Genomic DNA, 13,553 nt, shown 5'->3' with positions numbered 1-13,553 from the left:
TGTTTTATACATATAAAGCAAAATACAGAAGACTATGTAAATTTGAGGAACAAAATTATAGAAACACAATTTGTAATGATTAACAATAATCCTAAATCATTTTGGGAATTATTGAACAAACTGGATAAATCTACCACAAGACAGGTTTCGTCTCATGAAGTTAATTCTGAAGAATTTTACCAATTTTTTACAAACCTCAATAAAGCTGACAACAATCTTAATGAGTTTCATAAAGATATATTAAAAAAATTTCATGCTATGAAAAATAAACTACACCATAGCAATTTCCTTGAACCAGAAATCACCATAAATGAAATTAAAACTGCATTAAAATCTCTGAAAAATGGGAAAAGCTCATCTACAGATATGATAGCAAATGAGATGTTAAAACATGGAGGTTATTTGATGTTAAATTCTTTGGGAAAATTGTTTAATTTTATACTAAATTCTGGTACATTTCCTCAAAGCTGGAATGAGAGTTATTTAGTTTTGTTATATAAATCTGGAAATAGGCTTGACCCTAGCAATTACAGAGGTATATCAATTACCTCAAATCTTGGAAAACTTTTCAATAGAATAATACATACTAGGTTACTTGAATTTGTAAAGTCCATGTCACCTATAAGTGAAAATCAAATTGGCTTCAAAGAAAACTGTAGAACATCAGACCACTTGTTCTCTATAAAAACTATCATTGACCATTATAAAAGTAAAAAAGTATATGCTGCTTTCATTGACCTTAGAAAAGCATTTGACACTGTATGGAGAGAAGGTTTATTTTATAAGCTCCTTAACTCTAATATTTCTCAAAGATTATTTAATATTCTTTTTTCCATGTACAGTAACACAACCAGTAGGATAAAATTTTCTGATGGGTTAGGTAAAATATTTAACTCTGAATGTGGTGTCAAACAAGGGGATGTTCTTAGCCCTACACTTTTCAATATATTTATTGATGGTATTGTCAGTGACTTGAAACAAAATGTAAAATGTGAACCTGTACATGTAAATAATCTCAATGTAAACTGTCTGCTTTATGCTGATGATATTGTTATTTTATCAGAGAGCAAAAGTGGTTTACAAACTAGTTTAGATATTCTTTACAACTATTGTTCAAATTGGAAATTACAAGTCAATGTTGATAAATCTAAAATCATGGTTTTTAACTCAAATAGTAAACATCAAAGCATCAATTTCACTTTCAATGGAAATACTATGCAAGTTGTATCAAAATACTGTTATTTGGGTATTGTATTGAAACGTAATGGGAAGTTTAATTAAGCAACATCTGTGCTTGTTGAAAAGGCCAGAAAAGCATATTTTAAAATGAAAAAAATAATTGGTATTGATAATCCATGTAAGCTCTTAGAAAAACTTTTTGATTCTATTGTACTTCCTGTACTTCTTTATTGTTGTGAAATATGGGGAGTGGATCTCTCATTGAAAGATATTTCAGTTATCGAAAAATTTCATGTAAAATTTCTTAAAGATATACTTGGATTACATTGCAAAGCATCTAATGCTGGTTGTTTGGCAGAATTAAACAGGTTACCACTTTGGTCTAAAATCTCATTCTCAAGCATTAAATATTGGAATCACTTGATAACATCTAATTCTTTGGCATTTAAATTATATCAGGGAACGATCAATTCCAATTCCTGGACTAAGAAAATTTATGGCATCCTAGACAATTTGGGATTCTCAAACATTAGTAATTATAAAAGCACAATCCAACACTTTTTACCAAACATAAAGCAAAGAATCATTGACCAATGTATCCAAGAGCAATCATCAAAAATTTTTAGTTCAGAAAAACTTTCATTTTTTCAAAAATTATATATGAGAAAAAGAAGTCCTTATGTTGATATACTCAGGAAAAGATCTGAGAGATCCTCTATTAGTAGAATAAGATTAAGTGCACATAAACTTGCAATAGAAAGTGGTAGATATAATGCCACAATTAGGAATGAAAGATATTGTAATGCTTGTAAAACTGGTGCAATTGAAGATGAAACTCATTTTCTTTTTCAATGTAAAGCCTATTCTCATCTAAGGAACAGCTATTTTAGTAATTTTTATAAGATAAGTAAAATAAATATTGCCAATAACTTGGACAAAGAAAGATACATTTTACATGTATGTTTAAATAGTGAAATACATACTATTTTAAATATTACTGTTAAATTCATTAATGACTGCTTTGAACACAGATGTCAATTAGTCTAAGGAAATGTTAAACTGATCTATATAGATCAGTAAAAATATATATACTGTACATGCAACTATTGTAAACATACAATGATGTTCTTATATATTCATTGGGCCTTTGCCAATTATTGTAATTGTGTTTGTGCCAATAAAATATTTGTATTTGTATTTGTATCATGACCCATGTGGTGCTGGCATAATCTAGCGTTGGACTTTCAAGTGTCTTACAAGTCTTTCTCTTTCATATTTGCATTTCTGATGTTGAGGTTACGTCTTAGAAAGCTTGTTGTTAGCTTTCTAAATTCTTGCAGATGTTCGATATATGCTGGTTCCACTAATATCTGATGATATTCCCCTCCCCGGGTCTTCGCCAGTCGCCACAATTATAGGACAAGTGTACCTCAAACTTTCATCCATTTCCCGAGGATCTATGCAGGGCGTCATGATAATTGCAATTTTAAACAAATCAACTGAGATGATAAAGATCCCACGACATTGGATAATCATTAACCAAAAGTAACCGTAACGTCGGCCGCAGGCGAGAAGCGCCGATGACGTCATGGCCTAGCTGTTTCATATTTACGATTTGCGTTTTGCTATTTTTGAGAGTACTTCTTTAGAGTAAAATTGTTGTCCAAACACATTGGCGGATCCGGGGGGGGGGGGGGGTTCCATGGGTTAGAACACCCTTTCTCTGGGCCATATGATTTTTTTTAACTTGTAATGCCTATTTAAAGGAAAATTTTCCCATCTGTAATATAAATACTGTAATGATATCGCAAAGAAATGCTTTTAAAATTGCTTATTTAAAGAATTTCTTACAACATACCGTAATTTACATATATTTCTTATGTGAAAAAAACCCTAATGATTTTTTTTTATCGAAAATAGTACTCCCCTTCAGCACCCGGTGTTCACTTCAATGAGTAAATAAACATGTGGAAAATTAAAAAATAAAATTACAAAGACTTTTAAGCAGTATCGCTAAAAAACACAGATTTATAATAACATTTACAATGTATTTTCTTCTATACATGTATTTCTTTTTTAAAAATCGATTATAGTTCATACAGCTTTGAACTGACAAGCCATCGAGTAAAGCGACTTTCAAGTACATGTACATGTACGAGTACACGCATTCGTTTTACTTTTAAATGTAAGTAATTATAATAGAAAAGTTTTACTTCGTTTCATACGAAAATTAAAATGCATGTACAAAGTTACATGACCCGCTTATGCGGGTTATGCTTTTTTTCTGGAACCCACATGAAACACAAAAGAAAGCCTTTTTTGTTTTGTTTCATGTAAGAGTCGGAAATTATGTTACAAAAATACCGTGTAAGGGGTTAATATGTAGACTATTATGAAAATGCACAACTTTTCAAAACTTCCCTGAATATGATCGCATCTGTACTAGTGCTGGACAATGTGGCGCACCCTTTATGGGGACAGAGATCACATCAAGTTCCCTGGGACTACTATATTGCTTGTACAACTGCATTACACATGTTCCATCTATTCAGCAGATAAACTATCCCCATTTCTTTGCCATATCCTATCATTTAGACCTTTTTTTGGGAGTTGATTTTAATCAACTCTCCTATGCAGTTACTCAGGCAAACCGAAAGTGAAACAATGTTTGGATCTAAGCACAAATCAACACCGCTGACAATATTTAGTTCTAATCAATAAATTCGATGCAATGAGTTCTTAAGCATTGTTCTTCAAGGAAACTCATTTATAGATAGCTTGTAAATAGTCAGATTTTAAATGGTACAAACAATTTATATATTTTTTGAAGTCGTACATTTTATGTATTCCTACGCCAGAGTTCAATATAGTCTCGTTCAACCAGACGCTCGGCTGTCTCCGTAAATCTCCGACAAGCATAAAGTCTCTCTTGCTTGTCGGAGATTAACGGATACAGTTGAACGAGAGTAGAGTTCAATTTTGTTTGGATCCATACAATTTCTCAAAAGCATTTCGATTACTAATTCGTAGTTTGATGGAATAATTCTTTGAATATTACACAACATGATTGATATTGGATTTTCACGAAATTCCTGTAGGATTCATATTATATAAATGTGCGTAATTCAAATACTTATAGGAATTTACTTGCCATGCAAAATAACATATCGTTGATTTTAAAATAAATAACAATCGATAAAATCAACCCCCGTCAGTACTTCAGTACTTTGATTAAGACATAAAAAAAATTACGAAAAAATTCATAATAGCTTGACGTAATTAGTCTGAATTATTTTTTTGTTTCTTAGTGTTTCTTTCTGTTAAGCTTAGACTCACGTTCTCATTGCTGTAGACTTGGATTATTTTTTAAGGAAAGAATGTCGAAATTATGCAAAACCTCCTTACCTAATCTAAAACGCTCAATAGCGCTGTGCACTCTGATATTAAAATAGATATGAAAAAGACATTGACGAGATATATGTTATTGAATTTACGCACGGAAAACATTCAAAAGGCCTTGTTTATTTACAAATAATGAATTTTGCACCTATTGATTTTCATCAATTGGACCCCTCCTTTTGCAAATTGCTGGATCCGCCTCTGAAACATCTGCGATTTAATAAAGGACTTAGCATCGTATTTGAAAAAGGGGAGGGGGGGGGGGCAAACTCATCTAAAAAAAAACATGACAAGCGAAAACAAGAGCAACCTCTCAAAATCGTACAAATCCTAATCCGGGGGAGGGGGGGGGGGGGGGGGGTCGGTAAGCAAATGTTTGCTGCTATAAAAAAAAAATAACACCCCTACACACCCACACAACCCGGGTGCTACGTGCCTGATTTATGAAGAGAGTTAATGCATATTAGAGTATTTTTATTTGACAACACCTTCAAAATCCTACCGTGATTAAAAATATCCAAGAATCTAATATTATTAGATAAGAAAAATATGTTTACATCATTTCCATTGAACTCCATAAAAAGGCGTGTCCTGGATATACAGGATGTATTTTGACGGCGGTGTGCTCATCGTGGCATTTATATCTTTAGGAAAATTAATTTTTGCAAAGCTTTGAATCGACCGCTAATACTTTTTTGAAACAGTTTGATTTTTTTTCTATAGATTATATATGAAAAACACGTCAACATTCCCAGATTATCGTAACTTTGATTATTCTATCGGACACCCATATTCATTACGAGTTGCTTCTTTGTTTCATGCACCCTTTACTGGGGAGCATAAATTTACATAAAAAATACAAGAAATATCTATATTAATATCTAATGACCAACTTTACATTTACGAGCAAAACAAAAATATGAAATATTTTTAAAAGGCATAAAACATATTTCTACATACAAATTTACCTTTAATTGATAAAAATGAGCATACTATTAATTAATTTAAAAAAAAAAACTATCCCGCAGAAACGCAATTACAATATTTAAATGTGTATCAAATAACGAACCGCCTCCTGGCGGCCCGTAATAAATGTAAACGCAGATGTACCTTCTGTACTATGAAATAATTTAAAATATACTATCTTCTGTCAGTCTATGATGTATGTTCTTATCATGTCCTTATGTTGAACCTGAACTTGAACTTGAATTATTGTACTTTACAATATAAAATTGATTCGTGCAGTGTTATCACAGACAAGTACACTGAACAATGTAAATATCAATGTATCAATTACAAGTAGACTGTGTAGGCTAGCTTGTATAGGATCATTTCGTTCCGTACTTGTGGTTCTCCCATGGCAGCTCAGATATAGTGTATCTTGTTCTCAGGGTCTTAAGGTATCCCACTACTCAATGTTTTTGTATCAAGAACTCTTTGAGGAGTATATCATTGAATTCTGTAGACAAAACATCCTTAAACAAGAGACCCAGGGGCCACATCGCTCACCTGAGCAACTATATTGCCTTAACTCTGATCAAATTAACATTACAGTATCAAAATCAAAATATCTTGACAACTAAGTACAGAAGATCTTGCCAAAAAAATATTGAAAATCTGCCAATTTTTATTCACCTCTATTTTTGGTAAATACCAAGCCCCTTTTGTTGTTGTACCTCTAAGAAGATTTTTCTCTGATCCTTTATATCCCCCCCCCCCATTTTGTGGCCCCACTTTTCTTTAGGGAATCATGGTTTCATCAAACTTAAATTTAAAGTCCCCAGGGACCATGATTTTGCAAACTTGAATTTACACTACCCGAGGATGCCTCTACACAAGTTTAAGCTTTTCTGGCCAATTAGTTTTTAAAAAGAAGATTTTTTAAAGTTTTTCTCTATATATTCCTCTGTAAAAATTCACCCCCATTGTGGCCTCACCGTACCCCGGGACTATGATTTAAACAAACTTGAATCTATACAATCTGGGGATGCTTCCACTCAAATTTGGGCTTTCCTGGCATAATAGTTTTGAGAAAAAGATTTTAAAAGATTTTCTCTAGTATATATAAAAATGTTTCCCCCATTGTGGCCCTGCCCTACCCCCATTGACCATGATTTGAACAAACTTAAATCTACACTATCTAAGGATGCTAACACGTCAATTTGAGCTATCCTGGCCTATTATTTTTTTTTGTAATTTTTTTTTAAAGATTTTATTTACTAGTATATATTATTGTATAAAAATTTATTCCCCAACTCTGGCCCCACCCTACCCCCATTGACCATGATTTGAACTTGAATCTACACTATCTGAGAATGCTTCCACTCAAATTTGAGGTTTTCTGGCCTGATAGTTTTTGAGAAAAAGAATTTTAAATATTTTCTCTATATATTCCTATGTAAAAATCCATTCCCCTATTGTGGCCCCACCCTACCCCCAGGGCCTATGATTTGAACAAACTTGAATCTACACTATCTGAGGATGCTTCCACTCAAATTTGAGCTTTTCTGGCCTGATAGTTTTTGAGAAGAAGACTTTTAAAGATTTTCTTTACATATTCCTATGAAAAACTTGACCCCCCCCTATTGTGGCCCCACCCTACCAGGGGACCATGATTTGAACAAACTTGATTCTACAATACCTGAGGATGCCTCCATTTTAATTTGAGCTTTCCTGGCTTAATAGTTTTTGAGAAGAAGATTTTTAAAGATTTTCTCTATATATTCCTATGGTAAACTTGATCCACCTATTGTGGCCCCACCCTATCCATGAGGACCATGATTTGAACAAACTTGAATCTACACTACCTGAGGATGCCTCAATACAAGTTTAAGTTTTTCCTGCCGAAAAGTTTTTGAGAAGAAGATTTTTAAAAAATACCAACAATTTTCAATAATTCTCAATTATCTCCCTTTTAAAAAAGGCGTGGCCCTTCATTTGAACAAATTTGAATCCCCTTCACCCAGTGATGCTTTGTGCCAAATTTGGTTGGAATCTGCCCAGTGGTTCTGGAGAAGAAGAAAAAAATGTGAAAAGCTTACAACGAAAACGCCGCCAACGCCAACACCAACGCCAACGACGACAGACAACGGACAAATTTTGATCAGAAAAGCTCACTTGAGCTTTCAGCTCAGGTGAGCTAAAAATATAAAGGTAATGGGAGGTCAGTGTTTATACCTCTGAGTTATGACCAATTTGATTTGACCTTTTTGCGCCTAAAATGCAGTTTTAGCCTAAATAGGATTTGTTATCAGTAGTTTTGATTAAGCAAATTTATGTCTTCAAATATTGTTTTTAATTATCCACAAGGTCACACCGAATGGAGGGATTAGGAAAAAATTGTACAAAGCTGCATAATTTTTTGTGCGACCTTTTTGCACTTAAAATAGACAATTTCTATAATATTTATAATTTGATTTGAAATAATAGCATTTTGAATATCAAGAGTTTTATAAAAGTAATCCAGTTTGGCTAGATATGTATTCAGTATCATTTTGACATAATAAAACATGTAGGTTAGTGATGTCAAATTTTAGATACATATGGCTTCAAAGGTAAAATTCTTGCAAAATTTCACTTAAAAAATTCAGACATTTTTTATATATTTGCATGATTTTATGCTCAATGTCTGTCGCTCTCTCAAGATTTAATTTTGTTCCCACAGAACCCATGGAATATGTTACAAACCTATCAAAATCTTAAAAATATAAATAATGACAGTCTAATTAAAATTAAAACTTCCATCCGCTCCCCGGTTTTCGATATGTCGCGTGGACGGACATATCGAAAACCGGGAAGCGCGGATGGATGTTCTAATTTTAATTTGATTGGAATAATGAATAAAGTATAATATATAGATAAGTATATTGAAAATTTATAAAATTGCTTGTTTCTTCCACACGAAAAATAGGTCCCCAAAAACTTGTTTGTTTTTCATATTCAAATGGATTTTTTTATGAATATTGTGAAATTATAAAATAATAATCTTTCTGTGATTATTAAAAAAATAAAATCATATTCATTTAAAATTTTATATAATGATCATCTGTGCAATGAAATCACGAGAAGGGAATACCATAACCGAATTCACTCAATAACGCCATTATCATAATCCTAGCTATAAAATGAAAAAAAAATTGATCATTGCAGAAAAAAACTCTTGCAAAGCCCACGAACCCCCATACACTTATACCTGCACCGCATGCTTGTTTAAAGGAAACATATTAAATTGTTTAAACTTTTCTTATTTTTGTTTTTTAGATTGCAGTTGTTGATATGGTCGATGACCCCAACAAATGAAACAAATTTAGTATTTTGATGTATCTCTGTCTTTAACACACTTTTGTCATTTTAATCCTAGAAATAGAGATGGAGATAAAGTGGCCAGAATGTATGTTTACCTGTAGAATAACGAATCACACAGCGTAAACATCGCTTAAAAAACCCCGAAATATTTGTCTTTACTTGAGTGCAAGGTTAAGAAACGTAGTATGTACGTGTTGTTTAATCTGTGCCTCTAATTTGCATTTTAAGGAACCTATATTAATATGTATGTTATAAAGTATCTTCAAATAACCACTCTGTTTTCTGAGATTAATTAACATGGAATAGCATTTAAAGTAAAGATTAAATACTTATGGTCAAGGCATTTTATCATAATCAAAGGTACCTGGTAAAGAACGACATTAGGAGCACACAGGTACATGCAATGAGATTCACATTTCATGTATTTATTCATTCATGACAAATGATGATAAATATTTTTTTTTATCCTGAAATAAAGTTAAATAGCTCATTTTAAAATTCATTTTTTGGAAGAAGTTAAACAGCAATAAACAACTTATTCTGGGTTCATTTTTTGGATGAAATAAACAAGTTACCTGAGATACTCTACGCAGTTGTTTTGTTTGGATTATGCTGGTTAAGATGCAGTGGTCCTTGCGAAGTGCATGTCTTCTTTGGTATATTTTAGTACCAATGGTTGGGACTGTACTTCCAATCCATCACAGAGGTCAGTACCAAACTAACATCGATCGATTGGTCAATGAACCAAAGATCGATTCCTAGATTTAATTAATCTATCTAACTTATAATTAATTGCAATACTTTAATGTTTGATAAATATAGTTGATAAATCCAGCAGTTAACAGAATTGAAACGAATTACATGTAGATCTACTCTTGAACATAATTTCACCACAAAGCCCATATTTTATCAAATTTCTTGCAATGTAATTTTTTTTTAATGTAACCGGTATAATATTTATATTAGTAAGTGTGTAGTGTCTTTGTTAATATGCTATTTTGTATGAGTAAATGGATTATGCATATTTGTTATAAGTTATGATCTTTAAAAAAACTTCGACATTTCTTAAGAAATCTTTTTTTTTCTCCGTAAAACACTATGCTTGTTTATCGAATGTTTCCAGGATGTTACATGATGTGCATATTGAAAACTTGTAACTGTGTCTAATAAAGATTTCTGTTCTTCAACTTGGTAAAAAAAATGTTTTAATTTCAACACCTACTTTAAAACCCACTATAAGTTGATTGTCATCTAAATATAAAATGTTGACAACATGCTATTATATTCTCCCCTTCTAAAATAAGTTATACTCTCTTTATCAATCTGATTTTTTAATAATAAACATTTTATAATAGCATGTTTTCAGCATTTTATATTTTAGAAAAAACATGTACTCGGCATTCATCTGTATCTGTGCATAACTGTGCATTTATATTTACAGAGAATGTCTGGCAGCAGTATCGCCCATCCTCCGATAACTTGTTTTCATTATCTTCGGGTTAGTACTCTAAATATTTAATGTCAATCAGTGTCATAGATTAAAAGCAATATGCTTAAACTTCACATTGTTAAGAAATATAAAAGAATAGTTTGGCCTCGTATGCAAAACCTTTTCGGAAGGCTTGCATGACTCTTGAATTTTAGAGGAGAATTGAAAATAACAAATTGCTGAATAATATTGCCATAAATGATTGCAAAAGTAAAAGATAAATATATACAAACAAGCGTCCCCAGGAAAAAAAAAACAATATGTATCGTGTTTAGAATCTTTATCTAGAAACGTTTAACATTTATTTAGTTATTACGTTGATGCAGTTTCCGAAATCATATATATAACAAAATGAACGAGTGTTTAATTTAATTTTTATTTCATTTTTTTCACATTATCAAACAGTAATCCTATAATAGTGCAATTAACAGGTAACGTGTGGCAGGATCAGCCGTCCTGGGACCAGCCCCGTTCCTTCGTTTCAGGTAACACATTTCACAATCGACCGATTGTGGTCTGTGTCATTATGGCGATATTAGCTTTAAGGCCAAAATAATTTTGTAAGGGTTTAAACACTTTACAAAATTAATAAAAAATCGAATTGCTAAGGCTAAAATAAAGTGACGGAAAAACGCCGAATTCAAACAATAGAGAGAGCAACACATTATAATGCAAAACCAAGTTTATTCAGCTTATTTAATTTTAAATAAAGGGGGTTATTGAACAAATTGTATATAGTAAATATTATGCAACAACTTAAGAATCCTCCATGATACATTGTAATTACAGGAAATATTTGGCAGCAGGAACCTTTTTCGGACTCATCCGCTTCCATTTCCTCAGGTAAAATATTGTAATTTAAAACACTTTGTATTCATTCAAGTTTTTCATCAAGCAGATGCATTACTTTGCAATAGTTAAAATCCATAATTCAGTCGTTTTACATACAATTTATTGATTTCAAGAGAAATGTGCATTATTTTGATTATTTTTTGACAAATTCATAATTTTTAAGAAATAGTTTTTGCAATGTTTACAATATAAATATTAGCTTCTCTTAAACATTTTTTACATAGTTTTTCTATTTAATTATTAAGTTTTTTGTATTAATAAATGTTTCCCCTTAACTTATTTACAGGAGGTGCATGGCAGCAGTGGCCGTATTTTGACTCGCCCTCACCTGTACAGCCAAGTAAGAGACACATTTTGTTATGAGGTTTGTTATTGACTGTCTATTGACCAATGGCGGGTCGTTAAAATTCATATAAGGCCAGGTAGAGCCGAACCTCCTATGTGATTAATATCTAACATACTTCTTGTTACAGTCAGTAACGAACCTAATAAGTATTTTATTTTGAGGACCCAAACTGAAAAAAAAAACTTTCCGGCCGCCATGTTGCCATGTTGCCGTCTATTATTTGCTACTTGTCACATTTAGAACTATAGACTTCAATCACGTGACTCGTTTTACATTTTCACATTTACGCGGGAAAATTAATCGAAAAAAGTACAATGGGGAAGATGCCTAACAACAAGTATATTTAGAGAACAAGTTCAGCTTTTTAAAAATAGCTTACCTTCTTTAGAACAAACCCTAAACAGCACTTAGTTATCAAAGACAGTTTAACTCTTTCTTATGTAAATGTCACGTTCCTCTACATAGCATGGCGAGTGGATTTATCAAAACATTTTTGTGTCATGTGTTGTTTAAGCCTGCGTGTCTAAAATTGAGAACTGCATGCCCGAGCTTTTAAGTTGAGATCGACTATAGGGTGAAAGAAATCTTAGGTAGGGTCGTAGACTCGTATTATTTTGATAAAATCAAAGTTATACCACTGCATTTATCTGTCTAAGCACAGGCACCTAAATTTTCATCAATCAGTCGCTTAATAAGCCATATATTGAAAAATTCTACCCCTACTATATTTGCTACATGTGTACAGTAGCAAATTTTAAATAATTTCTTGATTGCTTTTTCTCTCCTGATGCACATTAACATTTTGGAAATTGCTTAATTCAATTTTTCGTGGGGTCAGAACAGTCCCATAAGGTCATGACCTACATTGTATTTTATGCATTATAATACATTAAGAAAGAAATACTCCTTCCTTCCTATTATAACTCATATAAAAATGAATTGTGTCTACACTAGTCTTACTTACATGAAATACACAAATTTAATAAGAAGTTGTTTATACAGGGTCAATATGGGGTCATCTCAATAGTGCAAGTCTGACTTGTAAATGAAAAAAATAACTTTTGCAACTAAAATGGCAGAAACTTTACAAATGCGATAGGATAGGTAACGGTGATAAGCTTTATTAAATATTAAAAGATGATGATACAGTATACTGTCAAAGGGAGATCACATTTAGAAAGTGAAAGTAGAACTTATGTATGCTGGCATCTCATTATATTGTGCTACTGCTACTACATGTATTATGCTTACCTATATTGGTCAACATCATAATGATCATCCAATTAAAACACAATAATGAATTCCTTTAGCTGATCTTAACTAATCCTTTTCTGCATATGGAAAACACAGACATGTATGTATACAATCGAAGAGCTGGGTAAAACTAGTACCCGCTAATGAGACCTGCAGACCTGTGTTGTGTACGTAACTTCAGACAAGATCAGTTATTTGTAACATGCATGTATTTGTATGACCTATTCTTCAAATCCACTTGCACTATTTTGTTAGGTAAATAACAGCTTTAAGGTGGTGCAGGACACCTGCATATTGTGATTTATACTTCCTATTGAGATAAATAATATATATTAGATATTAATTAAATATTTACCTCCCAAATAATGTTACCTAACATTGATGCGCAATGGCTTAGAGCGTTTACATGTCTGTAAGAGCTTTTGGGTCCAAGGTGTATTTTTGGTAATTTTACAATTGATATAAATGAATTTTCATTGGGGGGGGGGGGGTCTGGACCCCTCACTCCCACCCCTTCTTTAAATCTGTGAACACGAGTATGTACATGTAGGCAACAGAAGCAAATCTAAAACCGGCAACCGCCACGGGGAGGGGGCATAATTTAATTTTTAATTTTGTTTGTAATAATTATATAGACCATTATACTTTCTCTGACATGAAATGTTAAGATTATTGATTAACTGAAAATTCACTGCAAACAGTTCAACCCCAAATTGGACATACATGTAA

The 13,553-nt window shown here is 32.2% G+C and overlaps 1 protein-coding gene and 1 pseudogene across 1 annotated transcript in view; both read left to right on the top strand.

The window, feature by feature from the left end:
* Positions 1-837: 837 nt before the first annotated feature.
* On the top strand, positions 838-2,376 carry LOC128155694 (uncharacterized; annotated as a pseudogene).
* Positions 2,377-9,504: 7,128 nt separating this feature from the next.
* Positions 9,505-13,553, top strand: part of LOC128156422 (uncharacterized) — a 28,809-nt gene continuing 24,760 nt past the window's right edge. Inside the window, exons 1-5 of the mRNA XM_052818572.1 lie at positions 9,505-9,589; positions 10,325-10,381; positions 10,804-10,857; positions 11,162-11,215; positions 11,511-11,564. Coding sequence (XP_052674532.1) covers positions 9,505-9,589; positions 10,325-10,381; positions 10,804-10,857; positions 11,162-11,215; positions 11,511-11,564 — 304 coding nt within the window. The remainder of the gene's footprint in view (positions 9,590-10,324; positions 10,382-10,803; positions 10,858-11,161; positions 11,216-11,510; positions 11,565-13,553) is intronic.

The sequence above is a fragment of the Crassostrea angulata genome, chromosome 7 (genome assembly GCF_025612915.1).
Source record: "Crassostrea angulata isolate pt1a10 chromosome 7, ASM2561291v2, whole genome shotgun sequence".
Lineage (NCBI taxonomy): Eukaryota > Metazoa > Mollusca > Bivalvia > Ostreida > Ostreidae > Magallana > Magallana angulata.
This window is presented reverse-complemented; position numbering and strand designations above follow the sequence as displayed.